Source organism: Thamnophis sirtalis, unplaced genomic scaffold (assembly GCF_051295495.1).
Source record: "Thamnophis sirtalis isolate CommonGarterSnake01/CBP01778 unplaced genomic scaffold, rThaSir2_p1.2 scaffold_3, whole genome shotgun sequence".
Classification (NCBI taxonomy): Eukaryota; Metazoa; Chordata; class Lepidosauria; order Squamata; family Natricidae; genus Thamnophis; species Thamnophis sirtalis.
In genome coordinates, this window is record NW_028261383.1 from 58093420 (window position 1) to 58116085 (window position 22666).

At 38.4% G+C, this 22666-nt stretch overlaps 1 protein-coding gene across 3 annotated transcripts in view; it reads left to right on the forward strand.

The window, feature by feature from the left end:
- IFT122 (intraflagellar transport 122) overlaps positions 1 to 22303 on the forward strand; it is a 77833-nt gene extending 55530 nt beyond the window's left edge. For 2 of the 3 annotated variants that reach the window (XM_014059145.2, XM_014059143.2), the window contains 6 exons: positions 12546 to 12711; positions 16190 to 16301; positions 16596 to 16724; positions 17843 to 17922; positions 19726 to 19890; positions 21696 to 22303. In XM_014059145.2, coding sequence (XP_013914620.2) covers positions 12546 to 12711; positions 16190 to 16301; positions 16596 to 16724; positions 17843 to 17922; positions 19726 to 19890; positions 21696 to 21782 — 739 coding nt within the window. In that variant the 3' untranslated portion in view covers positions 21783 to 22303. The remainder of the gene's footprint in view (positions 1 to 12545; positions 12712 to 16189; positions 16302 to 16595; positions 16725 to 17842; positions 17923 to 19725; positions 19891 to 21695) is intronic. The other variant, XM_087708934.1, reaches the window with a different exon arrangement.
- Positions 22304 to 22666: the final 363 nt, after the last annotated feature.

The following is a 22666-nucleotide window of genomic DNA, read 5'->3' on the forward strand; positions in this document are numbered from 1 at the left end:
CGTTCCGACCTGTGTACCTTTCACCCAGACCGTGTGGTCCTTCGGATTGATCCCACCTTTGTCCCAAAGGTCAATTCGACTTTTCATCAGTCCCTGGACCTCACCCTACCGAACTTTTGCCCTAATCCCTCTCATAGGCTTCAGTGCAAATGGCACAAGTTAAACGTCAGAAGGGCTTTTAAGATCTATATTGCCAAGACGGCCATCTTCAGACGCACTGAAGCACTCTTTGTCTCTTTCCATCCCACAAATAAGGGGCTGAAGGCTTTGCCATCTATGGTGAGGCACTGAATCCGATGGCTATAACCAGGGCTTAGCGGCAAACCACCTCTCCTCTCCATCTAACATCACGGCGCATTCCACACGAAGCGCGGCTGCATCTGCAGCGTGGACAAGGCAGGCCTTGGTGGAGGAGATCTACAAGGTGGCCACCTGGGCGACCCCTAATTCTTTTATCCACCATTATAAAATGGACAGATACGCATTGGCGGATGCGGCATTCGGACAGCAAGCCCTCCAGCAAGTTCTCCATTCTTCAAGCTCCTAGCCCAGTCTCAATCCCACCTGGGGACAAGCCCAGCTCTGGTACGTCCCATGCATGACTGCTGTCTCCACCAACGTTGGAGAATGGGGCGTTGGTTCTTACCTGATACGCCCCTTCTCTAGGCAGGTGGAGACAGCGGTCATCCCCACCCTTGGTTCCTGGCCTAGTGACAGTGGGCATTATGAAGCTAAGGGGGAAATTTTATTTTTTTTCAGAGGATTGAAAGCAGTAAACTAACACACAGCAGTCTACTTATCTCCTTCGTCACAAAAGCGGGATGACACTCCCCTGAGGCGATGACATCACTTTGGTAGACTCAGTTCTATTGGTTATTGACTGAGTTAACCCATGCATGACCGCTGTCTCCACCTGCCTAGAGAAGGGGCGTATCAGGTAAGAACCAATGCTCCATTTTCTACAGTTCACAGCCTACAAATCTTTTAATACTATGTTTTATGTTGGATATCATAGAACAGTTCCTAAATAATTTTGAAACACTTATAAATCATGAAAACACGCAGTTTAGAAAATAGGTCTTTCAGTTGGTCAGAACTTGATAAAATGAGCTTTAGCCCAGGAAAATCTATGCCCCCATAAATATCTTCGATCTGTCATGAGATTCTCAACTGCTTTTGCCGCAGTAGATTAGTATGGCTACTTCTTTTGAGTTTCATTCTTGGGAAAAATGGGAAGACATGCTGCATCTTTTAAAATAGCATTATGCTCCTTTTTTTAAAAAAAGAAGAAGGAAAATTACACATATAAACAGAGCAATAAAATACTATAATTTATCACTTCCATCCTAAAAAAAGGAAAGAAAAAGACTGGAAATCTATCTCATGAGCAAAACAACTCCCAAATACTTTGAACAGATTATTTGAAAGTCTTCTTCTTTGCCTTTTGTTAGATAAATCATGTGTTGACTGATCATATGTTGATGAGAATTGATTGCTGCAAATCAGGTATAGATTTGTCCTTCTAGTATTGTGTAATAGTAATTTTTGGACATCCTCGCTGCATGAAAAATCCATTTATTTTTACGTTGATTGATTCCAAATGCTGGGGATATAGCCAAGTGGAGCATACACTCTCTTAACTAGCAAATTGATTTCAACTTGACTCTTTAATCAATTTAAAGTCATGTTAACCTTTCTGTGAATTTCAAGCCCAAATGTGACAATAATAGGGCAAATGTGTGAGTTAATCTTTCAATTTCTAAATTACATTTCCAGCAGCAAGGTGATTGCTTCCAGTCCTTATTAATCACTTGTTGAGGTATCCAGTACCTGAAATAGACTTATCTGCTATCTTAACCACATTTTAAATTAATCTCACATTCTTTAAAGCAGTCTTCCTCTGGTTCACAAGCAGAGAGTGTTCATTATTCCGCAATTCTCTCAAATAAGAGGAAATTGTAATTAGTTCCAGTAATTTCAGTCCCATAAACTATTTTAATAAAATAAATTCCAGTATTCTCCTAAAGGAATATAATTCTGATTCTAAAGCATCCACCCACTCCAGTCAACCACTCCAGGAAGATCAGATAGAGAAAGTATTAGGTACACAGACAGACAGACACACACACACACACAAGCCTGCTAAATATGGTTCTAGAGATTGGCCTTCCCCACTGCCCCAAAAATGTGTGAATGGGATTGATTGATATTTATTTGCTAAATTTATATAATCCCCCATCACATGTACATGACAATGGGCATCATATAAAGTTAAAAATGCAAAATAGTACAGCAAAGTAAAAAAATAGTTAAAACAATAACCATTAAAAATACATTATCTGCAGGAGAGAACTCTCCGTTTCCCTAACAGTATGCCATGTGGCAGGCTCCATAATCATATTACTGGATTCCCAAGGCAAATGCAAAGCCATGTTTTCAGGCCCTTCCCAAAGGCCAGAAATATATAAGCACTTGTTTGTGGGAATACATAAACACAATTATATAAAGTATATGTGTGTATGTATGAGACAGAGCAGTGGTGGGATTCAAATATTTTTACTACCATTTCTGTGGGCGTGGGCGTGGCGTGGCAGGGGAAGGATACTGTAAAATCTTGCTTCCTTCCCCACTCCAGGGGAAAGTTACTGCAAAATCCCCATTTCCTCCCGATCAGCTGGGACTCGGGAGACAGAGAATAGATGGGGGCAGAGCCAGTCAGAGGTAGTTCTCCGAACTACTCAAAATTTCTGCTACCGATTCTCCAGAACTGGTCAGAATCTGCTGAATACTACCTCTGGGACAGAGGCCATACTCCTTGTCACCCCCCCCCCCCAAAAAAAAGTAGAGCTAGAGAAACTTTCACAATTAATTGATAAAGATTAATTAAAATTAATTGGTTGTAAAGTTGAGTACTTCATTTTACAAGATTCATTCTTCAATCCATTCTGTCCCACATGGAAATACAATGTACTTACGGACATTTCTCTCCTTCTTTCCTTCCAGCAGAAGTAGTTAGAATAAAAAAAGAAGCATGATGGAAAGAGGGTGAGAGTAAACATTAACTATATATACTATTACCAGTGAATATTATCTATACAAGTGTGCAGTGACGTGCAGTCAGGGGAGGCAGAGCCTCACCACTGTCATCATGAAAAGAAAAGAAAAATGTAAAAGGAAAAAGGCAAGAGCTGAGGTCAGGCTGAGCTAGTTGCTGCCAGAGTCACTGTGGATGACTCTGCTTAGTGCTTAACTGTTTAAAAAAGCCTCTAAAAAGTGCCCTCTACAGGAGAAGGCAGGAGAATGACGTGCCTCATCTAGTCTGACTTTAGGCGTTTTATGATCACTCGAGCAGAGTTAAGCAACGGTTGAAAGCTGAAAAATTCCTGACATAGATGAGGCACATCGTTCTCCTGTTTCCTCCTGTAGAGGGTGCTTTTTTAGAGGTTTTTTTAAACAGTTAAGCAGAGTCATCCACGGTGACTCTGGCAGCAACTAGCTCAGCCTGACCTCAGCTCTTGCCTTTTTCCTTTTACATTTTTTTTTTCTTTTCATGATGGCAGGCAAGAGCAGAGTTGAAATCCTCTCTGAAACAGCTGGAAAAGTTACGTGTGGGTCGGAGGGAGGGGGAGGAATTCAAACTTCATCCTCCTGCTGCGGGGCTTTGGGCAAAGGCTGGAGGAAGTGCTCTCCCTCCCCAAGTGTAGTTTGATTGCAGGCAGAGCCACGTTGTCTTTCAAACCTGTAATCAGTGAAGCTGGGCTGGATCCTTCCAGGGCTGGGAGAAAGTGTGTGTGCTCCAGTATGGCTTTTTGACTGGCTTCCTGCCTCCTCCTGTGGTCTCCCTGACTCCCTCCAATCCACCTTTGTGTGTGTGTGTGTGTGTTTGTTTGAGGGGGGGGAGAGAGGGAGGAAGGAGGGGAAGGAAAAAGAAAAAGAAAGAAGGAAACTTATTTCAAAAAGGAGAAAAACAAATGCTGTCACTTTAAATCGGAACTGAGCGTGCCTGGCTGTGGAATTCTGGGAGTTGAAGTCCACAAGTCTAAAAAAAATTGTGTCAGTGCCTCACCAGCCATAAACCTCACTGCACGTCACTGCACTGTGTATACCTATACCATTTGTCTCAAATGGTATAGAGTTTCTTGCTTGAGTAGTGGGGTGGACTAAAAGAACTCCAAGGTCCAAGAACAGTATCTGGATAGGGAAGAAAGGACAGAAAATTCTTTATGTATTTCATTCACCAAGCACAGTTTCCCCCTAGGGGCATCTAATCTGGGACTAATTTTTGCAGACATTTGCTAATTACTTTGGTTTTAAAAGCTCCTTCTCTTGTTATAACAATATAAGATGGCCCTGCAGCAATCTACAGGTAGGGGAAAACTCTTCTCTTGAATAATGGCATGGGAACGTGTCTTCAATGTTTCCAACAATTCTGGAGCTTCAAAAGCAATCATGGCCAGAAGATTAAGACATGTTAATTTTAATCTTAAAAACACCGTAAGATAGAAGTATTGACATTGAGTAAAATGCTAAGAACAACCTTCCATAATCCAAACTGTTTTTCCCCCCAGCTATGCAAAGGTTTTGAAAATAGCTACTAGTAAATTGATCCAAATAATAGCATCCAGTTCATTGACAGAGTGAGTAGAGCTAAAAGGAATTTAACATTTATTAAATAACATAAAAATTGTACTTTGGCTAAGGTTCCCTTTGAGAAAGGAGCAAGGAGAAATAAAAACTTTTCAGTAAGTAGGGATCTAAGAAGCAAAAAAAAATGAAGTCGAATAGTAAGATGCTGCAGTGCTGACCTGCATAGTATGTGACACGTTTGTGTTCCTTTTGGAAACAACTTGGCATACATTTGAAGCAAATGCAAGCTTGTGGAAAAAATCTAGGACTCTAGGAGAGAACAGTTGTTCTGCAGCAGCTGATGACAAAGGCAAAGGTGTATCCCTTCAAATTAAAGGAGCTCTACAGCCTGCTAGTGGAAACAGCCTACTATAAGGATGATAGAATAATCAATTATCAAGGGTGAAAATAATAACCAAAAGCAAGAGATACAACAACACTCTATACTCCTGGAATTTTGAAACTGCCCTTAGGCCCTTACAGATGAAGCATATAGAGGAAAAGGAAGAGAATAGGAATTAATATGCTGGATCCCTCAAAGACAGAAGATGCAATTGCTGTATGCTTTCTAAGAAAACAAAACAAAAAAGGCATTTTGTGAACTAGTTTGTGAATCGATACTACAGAGAACTGAAATAATTGTACACCAAATGGACCCACAAAACCACTGTCAACTCAGGAAGTGTGCTATCAGCCAGGGTCAAGGATCAAAGACTTGACAGACCAATTTTAACATTTTATCAAAACCACTGACAGCTTCTTCTTCCCAGTAATACATGTTGGGACAAATGACACTGTGAAGAACAGCTCCAGCATTTCACCAAAGGAATGTGACAAGTTCAAAAGCCTGGGATATTTTTTATTACACTTTCTGTCTATGGAAGATGACTGGAAATGAAAAGAGGACTACTATAAATTAATAACTGGCTATGCAAATTAGATTTGGTTTTGCAGATCATGGTCTAAGTTATCTAGATAATGGATTGCTGGCACAAGGAAAGGTAAAAATGTATTTGGCCAAAGCATAGGAAGTTTGATTAAGGTTTTTTTTTAATTAAATGCCATCTGTGAAAGCATTTCGGAGAAAGGCTAAAGTGAGGACGTCAGGTAAAGAGTTGTGCACTGTTAAAAATTGAGTGTTGCTGAAATGGGGCCTCTTAAACCACTGAAGAGAAGTTGGAAAAAAAATTGCTCATAATCTTCATGGCTTTCATTATCTAAAGATTAATGCTGAGAATATGGGAAATAATCATGATAAGATTAAAAGGGAAAGGGAAAATATGATTTAATGGGTATAACAGAGGCTTGGTGTAATGCTTCAAGAGTGGAATATATTAACTGAAGGATGAATTGATTGAAAGAGTAGAAAGGCAAGAGAGGTTGCCCGTTATGCTAAATATATCCATTCTTGTTCAGAAAGCCAAATAAATGTATTTGGCAATGATATAGAGAGCATCTGAGCTAAAATTACTGGAGCAAAACAAAAACAAAGAAAAAGTAATACTGTTGCTAATGTCTCCTATTACCCATCCAACCAAGCAGAAGATATAGATGATGTCTTCCAAAACAAAGTGAATTTCTCAAAGAGGCATGCAATTATAGTTAAAAATTATAGTTTTTAATTGCCCTGACATTTTTGGAGAGAGATATCTAGGCTCTTTCAGGCATCATGCTTTCAGGAAATTCCTGACTTGCCTTGCTGATGGAAAAGAAAGGAGTATGGTGTATGTATACTTTACTTCAGACTAGATTTCAACACATTTTGAGCAAAAACCTTTTTGTCAGGGGAAAAGTGCTGTAGAACAACATTTATAAATAGCAGTCATAAATAAGATCTCCTGGCAGGAGAACCCAATAGGAAAAGGAATAAAAATAGGTTGGGGTTTCTAAAGAAGCAGATATTATAAGCACAGTTCCAGACTGTTCTGATGAGAAAAAATGGAAGAGAGCAAAAGTCCGTGTAGCTAACACGGAGAGAGAATCTGAAAATCAAAAAGGAAACATAGAGGAAAAGGTCATATGCAGTCAGGTTACAGAAAAAGTGTACAGACAAGTATTCACGACTGAACTGAAAAAAAGAATCACACTGTCTGCTGCCCAGTGAAGATGGCAGCATACAAACTGGTGACAAAGAACTACTCAATTCCTCTTTTAGTTCCTTCTTCTCCAACCAATAGAATGGTATGTTTTATCTGGCATGTATGAAGATGGGATGATCACCCAGGATTGAATCTTGGGATTCATAGAAACATAGTCAGGAATACATCTTTACTTGGAATTTAAAGGCCAGATGAACTGAAGTGTTTGCAAAAAGCACAAGTGTATTTGATTTGGAAATTGTGATTTCCAAATTACAGTAAGTATGTCTACTTCATTCTGCTAGGATAAGACTGAATTGTGAGTGTTATATACCGTTCTGAGCAGCTCTTTTGGAAGTGTTCATAAGAAGTGGAATAGATTCAGAGAAGAGCAGTGAGGATACTTAGAAGTCCAAAAAGTATGTCAAATAAAGGAAGATTGAATGATCTGAATATGTTCTACACCAAGTAAAGGTGACTGAGTAGAGATATGATAGTACTCTGAGAGGAAGATGCTACATAGAAGAATATTAAACCTGTTCTCTTTCAGAGTGCAAGATACAGAATTAATTATGCGGCATTTAAGTCAATGCCAGCTCTTAGTAACCATGTCCCCAACCTGATCCATCAGATCTTCTAACAGTTCATCTATCACCTCTGTAAGTGAGCCCATCTACTTTGCTGCTTATTGTGCCTTTTCCTTTCCTTTCAGCTTTCCCAACATTATAGATTTCTCCAGAGAGCTAGGTTTTCTTTTATTTTTTTATTTGAAAGAGTTATTTAACTGCCCCATCTTATACACCATAATCCTTAGTAACATAAAATGTTTCCAAAATGCAACAATATGAGACTGGTCGTTTGAAAACTTTTGAGTTAATTCATTTGATGATTCATTTGTTTGCTTTCTTAGATGTCCATGGTATTCTGAGAAATTGTCAGCCTTGCAAAGTAGTCCAGATAGGAAGCATGATCAATTCTACTTTATTGTAAGGTTACAATAGCAGAAACTTGCAAGTTTGAAAATATATTTCTCCCCTGTCACTTTTACAGCTAAAGAAATTAGGAAGGATTCCATGTGAGACGGTTGCTAAGCCCACATTCTTTTTGCAGTCTAAGCTGCCTCTTGTCTGACCACTACTTTGGTTGTGTAGTGGTTTCCCCTTTTCTCCCAAGGCCACTTCCACATATCATCATAGGACTCCTCAACACCAAATTTCAAAAACTATAAAGTAGAACATAGAATGTTGAATATTAAGAGAATTCATCTAATTGCAGTTTTAACAGTATTCTAGAATCAAAAGGGACACGGTGACTCAGTGGCTAAGATGCTGAGCTTGTCGATCAGAAAGGTCGGTAGTTCAGTGGTTTGAATCCCTAGCACCACGTAACAGAATGAGCTCCCGTTACTTGTCCCAGCTTCTGCCAACCAAGCAGTTTGAAAGCATGTAAAAAAGCAAGTAGAAAAATAGGAACTATCTTTGGTGGGAAGGTAACAGCGTTCCGTGCGCCTTTGGCATTTAGTCATGCCGGTCACATGACCACGGAGATTTCTTCAGACAGTGCTGGCTCTTCAGCTTTGAAACAGAGATGAGCACCGCCCCCTAGTGTCGGGAATGACTAGTACATATGTGCAAGGGAACCTTTATCTTTACCTTAGAACTAAATATCCAGTGAAGTAATAGCTTTCCCTTCAAGGAACATTTTAAAAAAGAATCTAAATACACATCTCCCTGGGTTGTATTAATTTGAATTTCTGGACTAGACTGTAGATTTGGGTCAGTGGCATAAATGTCTTTCAGCACTGTGATTCTAAATTATAAAAAGCCTAGTTTATCCCTCCCGCTCCCAATTCTGAATTAGCCCCTATTTTTAAACTGGAGTTGACCCATAATGTAAGATTTCATGTTAAATGTTAATGATTAAAATTATATCTGTGACCCAATACTCTTCATCTTGCAGGAATGAAAATTGATCCAAGAACAAGAAGCTCAATATCTGCAGGCTTTTAGTGGTGTTGCATAATAGCATTCAATTGAGTCTGAAGAGGAGTTCAATTCAGAGGTTTCTCATTCCAACCAATAACCAGAGCTAAAATAAACATCTCATAATAAATCTGAAAGAGTAGAAAATTAAATCTACTTTTCCCAGCAGGTTGCCTATGGAATGAAAATGGCCCAGCCAGACAATGTTATTTAATATCTTATAAATGTGTTGAAATAGAATGAAAAAATATAGAAAGACCTATCAAAATTTTAATCAACATTTGAGTTAACTTCATCCAAATCACATTTATCTTATTCCCAACATATCAAAGAATATCAAGCCATCCATCTTTATCTTCTTTACCTATCAAAATTGGTGATATACTCAAATGTGTATGTTGAAAAAGATTCCTAGTTTCCCATGACGGACTATATATATATTATATATAGTCAGTCAGTCTGTTTCTTTCTTTCTATCTATCTATCTATCTATCTATCTATCTATCTATCTATCTATCTATCTATCTATCTACCTACCTACCTACCTACCTACCTACCTACCTACCTACCTACCTACCTACCTACCTACCTACCTATCATCTATTTATCATGTCTGTCATTTCCAGAACAGCTTAAAAAGATTCCTATCTAAATACAACAAGAACTCATAGAAAACAATTTGTCTGTTTGGACCAAGAATAATTAACATTATAGTTATTACATAAGAAAGTCTAGATGGACCAAGGATCTAAGGCAGTTATACTGATTTTCAGCAATGTACCTTCCAGATAATATGGTTTCAATACATACTGTTGTTAGTTGCGAAGTCGTGTCCGATCCATCACGACTCCATGGACAACATTCCTCCAAGTCTTCCTGTCCTCTACCAACCTCTGGAGTCCATTCAAGCTCAAGTCTACTGCTTCAGTGACTCCATCCAGCCACCTCATTCTCTGTCGTACCCTTCTTGTTTTGCCCTCAATCCTTCCCAGCATTAGGCTCTTCTCCAGTGAGTCCTTCCTTCTCATTAGGTGGCCAAAGTATTTGAGTTTCATCTTCAAGCTCTGGCCTTCTAAAGAGCAGTCAGGGTTGATCTCCTCTAGGACTGACCGGTTTGATCGTCTTGCAGTCCAAGGGACTCGCAAGAATCTTCTCCATCACCATAGTTCAAAGGCCTCAATTCTTTTGCGCTCAGCCTTTCTTATGGTCCAATATGATACATCTAAATGCCCTCTGGAGAGCGATATAAGTTGATTATATGCTATTAAGCTGTGTCAACTCAGTGTCTATACAGAAAAACCTGTTGGCGCATGATCTCTTCCTAACCTGACTCTTCAGGTGTAATCAACTCTTTCTCTTTGCTGCTGGTTGTCTTTTCTCCTCTTTCTTCCACCTTTCAGGCATAAGGATCTCTCAAAAGAGCGGAGTCTTTGTATGTGTCCAGATGATGTCAATTTGATCATTTGTCCCTGAGCGTTCTGCTGTTAACATTTTTCTTTGTTCATGGTATTCTCAAGAATGATGTTTGGAGAAGTTCAAAAGTATCATTCATTCAATTCCGCTTCTTCAAAGTGTATGCTTTGCTTCTATAGATTATCCCAGGTAAAATAATTGCCTACCTAATTCTCATCCTTGTTGGTATAGACACATTCTGGCACCTGAATATCATTTCCAAGATTTATCATTTCTACCCTACAAATTGCTAATCTACAAATCGTTGATTCCTTTACAGTTGATTATCATACCTACAAAAGCAGAATCTATCTCTTTTAAGACTGGTTGTTGTACCAGTTGTCGTTGCTTTTGTGTTATTTATTTAATTAATTTATATGCTGCATATCTCAGTATTTGAGGCAAATTTTGGTGACTCTAAACTCTTTATGTTCAGTCATAGCCCTTTTTAAAAAAAAATCCTTTGGCTTTCTCAATCGACTCTGTTAGAAGTTTCAAGTAAAAAATTAAAGTCTTCAAGTAAACAAATGTTCTCCAGCTAAAGTGGAAAAGAACTCTGCAAATCTTCCTGAACAAAAAGCTTCAGGAGTTTTTGAAAAGCTGTTGTCCCTTTCTGCTTCCACCCGGGTCGAATCATCACCAAATATGGAAAGCTACAGGTAGTCTTCAATTTAAGATCGTAATGGCGCCTGTCCTTATGATCATAAGTCATGACAGTTGTAAAGTGAGCCAACATGTGACCAAACTGTTTTTACGGCATTTTTTTGTGTGTGGTCATCATTTAGTGAGCCCATTGCTACGTGGCATTTTTATAGAAATCTGGAAACAAATGCAAGTTTTTGGCAAAAATGTAAATCACAGTCATGTGATTGCGGGACGCTGCAAGCAGCCATACATGTGGAATGGTCAGCAAACACCCAAAATGTGATCACATATGACTGCAAGGTGAGAAGTCATCACAACTTCAAAACAGGTCATAAGATCTATTGTAACTTTGAATGGTTGCTAAATGACCAGTCTTAAATCAATCACTCAATCAGAATAGAGCTGGAAGTCCAACCCACTGCTCAAGCAGGAGACCCTATGTCATTTCAGACAGGTGATATAGTCTTTTCTTAAAAACCTCTAGGGATGAAGCATCCATAATTTCTGAAGACAAGCTGTTCCGCTGGTTAATTGTCCTCACCGTTAGGAAGTTTCTCCTTAATTCCAGGTTGCTTGTCTCCTTGATTAGTTTCCATCCATTGTTTTTTGCCTTGCCTTGCCTTCTGGTGCTTTGGAAAATAAATTGACCCTCCTCTTCTTTGTGGCAAAGTGAAAGACTAATACTGCTTTAGGCAACTGTCCTGTGTTCTCTCAAAGCTGCCTTGGAACAGACCTAATTTTCTTCTTAATAGCTTGATTTGGCCTCCTGCACAATAGTCTCCAGTCATCACTAAAATGATCACCTACCTCCAGCATTTTTCTGTATCATAGCTGTCTAGTAAGTGCTTTTTTGCTTTAGCTGGGCAACTGGGATGACCTTCACACCAGGTGATTCTTCTGGGGAATGCACTCTTGAAGTATACTCTTGCTTTTCTTTAATCATTCTTCCCCAAAATAATCCTCCTCCTCCTTTAATCACAATGAATCAGCATAGCAGGACTTAGGAGTAAAAGCAGGCCATAAATAAATAATAATAAATAGAAAATTGAACCCAGGATAGTCTTTATCAGGCTTACGCTAAAGTGTAAGTGATCTACTGTATATCAATGTGTCTGGTGAAGAGGTCAGTGAAGATTGCAGATAATAATTTGGTCTTTTGGAAACGAGAATAGGAGAGATGCAAAAGTGATTCTTGATCATTTGCCCCCTACTATTTTCTTTCCTGATATTGGGTGAAAGGTTTAGAATCCAATTAAGCAAGCTCAATTTAAGCCCGTGAAGCTGAATTTATATGATCAGATTTATCTCGACAGCACTTTTATCCTCTCGATGATTGTCTGGTCACCTGTCAATTGAACATAGTGTGTTTGTTTTACCCTGCACATTGGAGCATGCATTTGAAAAACAGGTCTGCCTGTTTGCTGCTTTTTGCAAGTAATGGTTTTGGCAGCGGGACAGCAGCCTTTTTGTCCCCAGAGATGTATGGTGTTTTCCTTTAAAAAGGAAAAAAAAAATCATCATTGTCTTTTCTGTGCAGATACTGCTAAGCCTGACATTAAATAAGTTCATTTCTGAATCGTTCCGTTTTCCTTGTTCATTCAAAAAGTCATCATTATTCAATTGCTTTGTATTTTGTTTGTGTAAACAACCTTCAAATCGAGGCTTTGGTTATGCTTTAGAGCACGACTCCCCTGACTGAAAACAATGGTGTGGCTTTCTCCTGCTTGCCATATGTATGTTTTGTTCCTTAATTTGATTACAGCAATACATTATTTGCCCTGGCAAAGCAGAGCAAAGCTCTGGGTGCCTATAAATTGGCTCGTCATGCCTACGACAAGTTGCAAGGACTACAGATTCCAGCTAGATTTCAAAAATCTGTTGAACTGGGAAGCCTGACAATCCGATCCAAGCCTTTCCACGACAGCGAAGTAAGTCCTCTTCTTATTGCAACCATACTTTAATATCTGACATGACACAAGAGACCATGTTGGAACATGGCATAAAATCTGAGAAGCCTCCTTTGTGAAATCTCCTCACAAAAGTTCGGAACTTGGTTACCTTTTGAAGGTCTTTTTTTTTTTAAAGTCTGCCTTTCTTTGAGTAGTTGTCATGTCTTCTAAAATTCTGCCTAAAGGGGTTGGCAAGTCAAAATAAGTGGGATATTATACATGCTTAGCCTTAATTGAACAGGACAAAATTCGTTCCATCTGGACACCTGAAATAATATCAATACGATACTAAGGGCCTAGAGGACTTCAAAGTTGCCTGAGGTAATCATGCAGTCTAAAACAAGTTTAAGTTAATGAATCAAAGGCCCCGTTTCTTTGGACCTCTGAGCCAAACCTTCCTTTGCTTTACTAACCTTTGTTCACTCTTTCTGACAAATGAATATATTGCATCGGATTCATTTGATGCTACAGGGATTGGAAACAGACTATGCAATAATTCAGACAGTCCTGTTCTAAAGGATGGAAAGTTGACAGTCCCTATTTCCCATTTTTATTACATCTGTCCTGATGTAATTACACTGCTGTAAAATAAAAGTTGGAAGAAGAACGTAATGTTTATTTGTATTTGCTTTGTACCCTGCCTTTCAGCTCTAGGGAGCACTTGATTTTTGTTTAACAAAATTTAAACAAAAACAGGATACAAAAAGTTAAAAAGGGAAGTTCACAATAACATTTAACACTAAAGCCATTTTACAGTTGAGAAAGTGGAGTTTTTACAATTTTGTAAGCACAGAGAGAGTGAGGCCAAGTGCAATTCCTGAGGGAGGTATAGCCCATCGACTCATAACAATGCAAGCTTTTTCCCTGAGGCCCAGAACCCTGAACCATGGCCCAAACCTTGAAAAGCATTTTCAAGAAAGTCAATTTAACAATTGAACTGGTTCCTAATGGGACAGTCAGTTATTAAAATATTTGGGCCCTAAAACATTTAGTTCTTTAAAGGTCAATGCCTACAATTTAAATGGTGCCTATGTAAGCAAGTTGGCTTTGTAAGCACCTGAGGAGGACTAGGTGCTACAGCTACTATAGACCTATCCAGTGACACCTGAGAATCTAAGACTTCTCCAATCTATAAACCTCACTGCTTTGTTGTAATCTTAAATCCTATTTACCAGCAACACTTCTGTCTTATCTGGATTTATTTTCAGCTTGTTATCTCTCATTTGTTCCTTAGCTATGCTGGTTATCAGTACAGTTTTGAATTTAGTTCAAAGTGCTCCTTTTAGATTATAACGCTCTACACTGCTTGGCCCAGAATGCCTTACAGACTAACTTTTCCAAACAAAACCTCTTTCAACTATTCATGTATGAAAGGAAGGGATGCTTTCTGTCTCATCCCTCCAAGAATTCAAGGGCATCAGCATAGGCAGGCTCTCTTATGGTGGAACATCTTGCTCGCAAGACACATCTGAGGTTCTCCTTTTTGAAGGTGTGTATATAGGTTTAGTTCAAAGCGATGTTTGGAGTTTGATTTTTAGTCCTATAGAATCTATGAGGCTTTCTAGCGACTAAGCTACTGTATTTTATACGTTGGTTAAAAAATAAGGATCTTTCAGTTTTGGCTGTTTTGGTTGACTGTTGTTATATTCTTTATTTTTGTAAGGTGCCCAGTCTGTTGGACTGGTTGATATATAAAATGACATAAACAAATAGAGGTAGTCTTCATTTAGTGACCATAATTGGGACCAGCAACTGGATAATTAAGAAAAATCAGTTGCTAAGTGAAACCAACACTGTGCTTTATGATCTTACTTTCACTTTCCTTGGTTTTAAAGAGTTGCAAAGATTGTAAAGGCAAGGATTGGTCATAAAATTACTTTTTTATCATAGTTGCAATTACAAATGGTTGTTAAATGACACAATCACTAAAACACTAAAATCACTAAGGACTGTCTATAACTTATTAAACAGATTTAATGGTCAATCCAATTTAGCTAAGAGTTTTCACTATTAATTTTGGCCAAGCAGGTTGCGCCCTGGATTGCATATGAAGTTTTTTATTTTTGAAAATTAAAGATGATTATCACTTCCCAAAATTATCACTTAATTATTATCACTTCCCAAAATTATCACTAAAGATAGTTATCACTTCCCAAAATTATCACTTCCCCAAATCCTTTCTACTATTTGTTATTACATCACCTATTTGACAGAAAATGAGAAGGGTTTTTTCCCCTCTGTTCTGAGTCTTCACTTCAGTAAAGACTATCCCCCACCCCCAATAACTTTAAAATGCCACTTTAAACATTGAAGCTAAACTAATTGTGACTCAAACAGCTTGGGGCTGCAGTAGCAAGAGGATGAATGATTGGTCTGCTGTGTTTTTCACAATTCTGTTGAGTCAGAAAATCCTTGTATATAATGTGACAAATAAAAAATGTACACATTTCTAAGCTTGTATTTGTAGTTGCTATCTGGATCCAGAAAACTCTTCTAGAGGTCCTCAGAATGTAAGACTTGTCATGCTTTATAGAATCCAAATAAGACACTTGTAATTTTAAAAGTCATTTTTAAAGCAACAGGTATGTGTTACTTCAGGTTCTTTCTTCCATTTTGTAAGTTTTGATGTGCTTGGTTCAGCCAAACAAATAGTGCCTTAACTGTACATTTACCATATTTTTCGGAGTATAAGACGCATCAAGATTTTGAAGAGGCAAATTAAAAAAAAAGGTTTTTGCACTCTGTAGACGTCCCAAAAACGGCCCATTTTTCCCGAAAATGGGCCCTTTTTTGTCAAAAAAGGGGAATGAATAGCCTTTAGGAGGCTTATGGAGTGTTCCTGCGGGGTAGCCCCCCCCCCAAATGAGCAAACACCGGTCCTTTTTTGAAAAAAACAGGCCCATTTTTGTCAAAAAAAGGGCATGTATAGCCTTTAGGAGGCTTATAGAGTGCTCCTGGGGGTGGAGGGTGGGGGGCAAAATTGAGCAAAAAATTGCCTGTTTTTCACTCATTTCTGCCCTTCCCAGCCCCCAGCACTACTATGGAAACCTCCTAAAGGCTATGCATGGCCATTTTGGTGAAGGGGGCAGGGTTTTGGGAGACCAAAAATGCTGCATACACTATATAAGATGCACCCAGATTTTCACCCTCTTTTTTGAGGGAAAAAGGTGTGTCTTATTCTCTGAAAAATACGGTATTTCTATATTTATCATATGTCTTGACTGATTGCTTTTTACTTGCATCAGGCTTGTTGGATATCTTCCTTAGAGGTCTTGCATTACCAGCCAGTATTGGAAAACACTTGACACTGGGATCTAAGAAATGAGACAAGGGATGGAAGCCAAGGAGTGTTTTAAGAATAGCCATTCACCATTCCTTGGGTCTTAATTCAGATGTTTAGATTAGGGTTGTGGCTGACTAGCTAGCAGTGACTTTGCCTCTCTGTGTTTCTTTGCAGGAGCTGGTGCCTTTATGTTACAGGTGCTCCACCCACAATCCTTTATTGAACAACCTGGGGAATGTCTGCATTAATTGCAGGCAACCTTTTGTTTTTGCTGCTTCCTCTTATGGTTCGTTGGAATATTACATTTTCTCTACAATATTACATCTCTGTACTTTTTTCAATGAGACTTTTACCAAAATGTATCCAAAAATCAGAACTAGAGTGGCCTTTGGTACCCCTATACACAAGAGGAGTGTATAGATGATATTAAAATAGTTGGATTGTGTTTTGTTTCCATTTTGTGTGTGTAAGTGTATGTGCAGAAGTGTTCTGTTTATTTCTAGAACAGATGTCAATGGCTTTGCAGCTGTTCTGAGAATTAACCATTCCCCTCTTTTTTTTCCTCCTGTGACCATTTCAGATGTCTTGCATCTGGTTGAATTCTACTTAGAAGATGGAATAACTGATGAAGAAGCTGTTGCTCTGATTGATCTAGAAGTACCCAGACTAAACAAAATAGGCAGTGAATGGCAAGAGCAGATGAGTAATGGTATCCTTCCTAGCAGTTACTTAGGAAAAGCATGTTATTCTGGCAAATATTTAGTATTGCTATTTTGGGGGGGGGGGGGGGGGGGACATATAAAAATGTTAAGGTTAACAATTATTTGAGAACAGTTTTTTTTAAAGCTCCATTCTACAGCCTAGGAACACCAGCTTGGATTTACTTTGACATAACTTCGGTGGCAATTGTACCATTCTAAATTATTACAAGTTAAGTCCTGCCTTCTCTATTGATGTCTGGCTGCATTATAAAGGCATGGAGCCAAAGACGTAGAGATCTGTTTTTAGAGGACTCATTGTATAACTGTAACACCACCACCCCCAACAGAAACCACTAGGGTGCAAAGAAAAATATATATGGTAATATTATATAGCAGGGATGTCAAATTGGATTTCTTTTAGGGCCAGATCAGCATTGTAGTTCTCTGCAGGCTAGTGAGGGGGGGGGGGAGGAGACGGGATGGATGCCTCCTGCAGCACGCTGCCACCCAAAACAGGGTGGGGGGACTATGCACACCCTCCCCGTTTTTGGCCTGGATGGCTTCCTGCAGCATTTTGCAGGCCAAAACTGGGGGCGGGGCACGTGGCCTCCTCACGCCCCATTTTTTGCTAGCAGAGGCACTGTGGGCCAGGCCTTTGCTATTTCCAAGCCGATCCCGCAGGCCATTTTTAAGCACCCTGTGGGCCGGACTCAGCCTGCAGGCCTTGAGTTTGACATCCCTGTTATATAGTAACATAATTGGAATTTTTGGATTTTTTTCAGAAGTCATGAAGTATTGGATTTCTCCAGTACTGGAACTGGGAATGGAATTTTCCTCATTCACAAAACATTAGCTGCCCATCCTTCCAGCTATCTTCTCTCTTTCAGGGTCCCCTGCTTATTTGGTAATCTTTGTCTTTCATCCACAGATGTTTCATATTTTAAACAAATCACTGTATTAGGAATTATGAACATAAAATGTACATTCATACTTTTTCTCATTGGAGATAAGCAAAAGTTGAAACTAGTGTTGGAAATCAGTTAGTTTCCCCACTGGCTGCTCTTGTTCCTAGTCCAATTGTGTAATGTCTTTTAGAACTTATTTTCTCCCTAACACATGCTTCTAGGTGTGCAAACAATGAGACTTCTTTATAAAGTGGACGAGATTGAGGAAGATGATCCATTTACAGCAAAATTGAGTTTTGAGGTTGTAAGCAATTTCTTGTTTTCTTTTCAATTTCTTGTTTTCCTGAACTGTCTCTTCATTCAATTGTTTTCTTCAAACTGCTGATTAGTTACAGAAAGGTAGTCATAAGGAAGTATCTACAGCAAACATGCTTTTCATAGCATCATTCCCTTCCATTAATAAATATTTTATACTTTTCAGAACTCTCCTATAGAAAACAAATGTTGCTTGATTTGTCTGACCTTTTTAAAATTCCCTTGGTATATCTGACAGGAATGGCTTATGTAGTTGCTGGTTTGGCTGAATCACAGTTCTCATGCCAAGCAGCTTGAATAGGTTGTGCACCACACTGCAAAAGTGCCTAAAATTCATTAGTGAGGAGAAGGTAGTGACATCTTTCATGACGATCACGTTTACCTAGTGACTTATTTATGAAGTACTTATCCTATCTCTCCTTAAAATTAAATTAAATTTGAAGATGAATAAAGAACTGGAGAAACAGCTGGATATCCTGCAGGCAAATATATATTGCTGTTTGCAGAAACAGAAGAGTCGCCTAAGAAGTCATTATATTAAGAAGGAATGCATTTTTAACATTTGTAGAACATGCATATTTAACCATTTTAATTGTAACTTTGGAAAACTATTACAATTTATTTTGCTTTTGTTTACACTGGCTAGATGACTCTGAGGCATAACTTGCCATCTCCATAAATGGGCAGTTTTCATTTGGGATATTTCATGGGGACTTGACCAGTGGTGGTATTCAGCTGGTTCGGGTGAACCAGTAATGGCGTTCTGTGGGTGGCTGCCCTGGCTCTATGCCTTCCTATTTAGCCATATTTTCTGAGCCGCACGCATGCATGCAAGCCGCACCTGCGCAAGCAAAGTACATGCATGGAAAGCCACACGCATGTGCGGAAGGAGTGTCCTCACATTTTCGGTGAGCGGTGAAATGGTAGAAAAATTATGTGAAACCCACCTCTGAACCTGACCCCAACTTTACATTTGTTTATTTACTATCACCTTTTGTATACATCAAGATTTAGTTGCAGTTGAACCTTAAGCAAAGGGATCTCTGAATAGCACTTAGAGAGAATAATAACATTTTCAAGTTCTAAATGATGGGTAATAGTGATTACAAGGCTTCTGTTTCTAATTAGAAAATGAATGTCAGTCACTTTCAAAATGAAGTGTGGTCCATCAAAGGCAACCCCAGAGCTGCATGAAAGCCTGGGAGGGAGGGAAGAACTTTCGGAGGAATAGAAAAATACTATCTAAAAATGGTGGCATCATGGAGCACTAGCGGAATAACACTAGTGCTCTAGTGTAATAACTTTAGGGCTGCATGATGTGCATGTGCAATACTTTGTGGCGTTCCAGTCATCACCCATCTCCTAAAGGACACAAGAATAATTGTGGTGTTTTTCTTCTATTATAACAACCATAACCCTTAGAAGATGTGTCATAATAAACTTAGTGAGCATATTCCAGTCATTTATCTGTACCTTACATGACAGAACAGATTTCTTCTAGGGTAGAAGATGACTAAATTAAAAGGGACTCCAACACGCCATCTTCAGCGTTTTCCAGATTTCATTGCAATAGGACATGTGCAGGCTTTTAAAACTAGGAATAGTTCCAGGGCTAAATACAGAACTGAATAGGAACTGATAGCTCAGTGTAAATACAGCCTCAGTATATGCAAATTAAAATGAAAAACAATAATCTGTACATATTTTCTCAAATGATCTTTATCATCCCAATGGCCTCAAACCAAACTCAAGCATTTATTTTCTTTCTGTAATTATTCTTTTCCTGCAGCAAGGGGGCTCTGAATTTGTCCCTGTCGTAGTGAACCGTGCAATTCTCAAATCCATGAGCAGGAGAGATGTGCTGATTAAACGCTGGTCAAAGCCATTACAATGGCAGTACTTCCGGTCTCTCCTTCCAGACAATCCCATTACCATGTGTTCTTTCTGCTTTCAGGTATGAGAAAGATTTGGAGGATGGGGGTGGGTGGTGGAAGGGTAAGGAAGAGCAAGCACCTATAAAAAAAATCATGAATATAAATGCTGGATAAAGGGTAGATTTGCTGGCTAAAAACAAAATATTTCCTTGAAATGGGAAAAAATGTAATGTTTTTAGATAAATATTCTGCTGCACATAAGAAAAAAAATGACAGGCACATGATCACTGCAGAGCATTTTGCAAAATGAAGTAAAGCAGCTGCTAAAAGGCAGTTGATGAGTCGGTTATTTGAGCAAAAGAAGAGAAGAATAATTACACTTCTCTTTGACTATTTCTTTCCTCGTCATCTGATTATTTGGTGCACGACTCTAACCAGCCAGTCAAGTTATATATATATATAAAAATGTGTGTGTTCCAGCTAACTCTGGAACGCCTCAAAAAACAATTTCGACCAATCCTTCGGGATTGGGCGGCCTATAAATTCAATAAATAAATAAACTTGGTACACAGATAACTTACTCTCTGGAAACAAATACTGTGGGGTTAAGACACCCCTAACGCCCTCGTAATATGTGTTCTGTTACAATACAGTCTGTTGTGCCTTAAAATGGCTTCTACTCTAGTGCTGTAAAATGACTTCTACTGTACAGTGCAGTGGAGTTGCCATGGTAACAGCTTCACAGTACTCCACAAGGGGGCTCCCTCTGGGAAAATCCAACATTAGAAATTATGTTTGGTCTGGACATTTCCCCCCTATAAATAAATACCCGGGCAATGCTGGCTTATCAGCTAGTATAAAATAAAAAGCAGAAGGACACAGGATACTTAATGGTTAAAAGGCAACTAGTTTGTATTCAACAACCTTGTAAATATGTGGGGCTATGTTTTTTTAGCATGCATGACCTACAAAGGTTTAATCTTTTAAGGGGAAGTTTTGAGATATGGCTGAGAATTTGTGCTTAAGATGAGTCAAGTACTGCCATTTATTCATGGAGAATAGAAACTGTCCATTAATATTTTAAAAATCAACACTTCTGTACAAAGGCAAGTCATTCATGAAATTATGGATGTATTGTTTCAAGATGGATGATTGTGTTAATCTGCTTACAGCAGAAGCAGTGCAAAAATGCCATAATGCCTTAAAGAATAATAGATGTATTGCAATATACATTTTCTGGTCTAAAGCCTGTTTCATTAGCTGTACCTGCCACTGTAACTTCAGCTGTATATATGCACTCATATACAGAGGGGTTTTTTTTAAATGGAAGGATCAAAGGCTCTGACATATAAAGAAGTTCTGTCACATTCCTTGGCAGAGATTTAATCTTTTCAGCATAAAAGTAGAATGACCCATTCGGAATCAATAGTTCAAGAAAAATTATTCCTTCCATAGTAGGAATCGTATCCCAGTTGTCATAAAATCCAAAAGTATTAGAGTTAAATTTGCAAGTAGCTCCACATTGTACTCATTCCACATTCTAAATTCACTTTTTTTTTCTTTTTTGAAATCTTAATCATTCTAAAATTGGCAATGTAATATCCCGAGATATTGATGTGTTCTTTTTCATGGGTTGCAGTATGTTGCTATTTTTATTTCATCTTCATTTATCCTCTGGCCTAGAAGATATTTATCCCGTGGAAAGAACAGAAGGGCTGTGCTGGCAAAGGAATAAGCCTGCAATCATCTGCGTGCAGAATGGTATATGTAGGGGGATAATGCACTGGAAGGAAACACCAGAAATTGTCTTTAGATAATCCCATCCACTCACTTTCTCACTACCCTGTTCCATCTATTGAGTCCATCTTGCAACTCTCATTTACAGATGTTTCATTCAGAAGATTATGAGCTCCTGGTGCTCCAGCATAATTGTTGCCCATATTGTCGGAGAAAAATAGATGAATCCAGCTAACAGAGGAAACAACAAGACTGTTTGGCAGAGAGCAGTTCTGCTGCTGGGACTCCAAAGCATTTCTAAGTTCATTAGAATTTCTTAGTAGTGTGTTATTGTTGTTTTTAAGAATGGGTGGATGTGCAGAAAGAAAATTATACATGAAGATAAAATATATATTTTCCTATTCATTGTGAATGAGAATCTAAATATCAAGTTTTGTTTTGCTCCTTAAAGAAATATATGTATATATGTTAGTATATACCTACAGTAAAATTTATATGATGCTGTATATCCTGTTGATTTATAAAATAAGAAAGAAGGGCTACCTGGAAATATTTTTTTAAGTATCTCTTCCACATATTCTTGACATTTGGATAAAAGTCTGCCAGTTTGTTACAAATGGAACAATAACTTCTGGGGTGAAATACTGCTTGAAGAAAAAGAAGCTGAATTTTAGTGGATGGGGTTAGTTCTAAATTGGCCTCTAGTATTAGATTTTTATTACCATTCCCAATAAAATATGTGGGTTGTTTTTAAAAGTGTCCTTATTTTCTTTTGAACATTTCTCATCTGCCTTAATCGCTGTTCTGGAAATTGGCACCCCAATTTTGAGTAAATTGTTATAATCAAAGAATATTACTTTTGCAAAGTTTTGTTTTTTTAAAAAAAAACTGACTAAATTTCTTTAAAGCTTAGCATTATTAAAGTGCTATTGTAATAAGCACATAAAATATAAGAATACAGGGCATTGATGGATAAGTCAGCATATTAACACTGCTAGGCATTGTCTACAAGACCACAAGATTTGACATAAACACATGGGTTTAAGCACATTAATTACTACAATAATCTATACTTAAATGCTTCAACATTATGAACTTTAGTTTCAATGTAATTTTAAA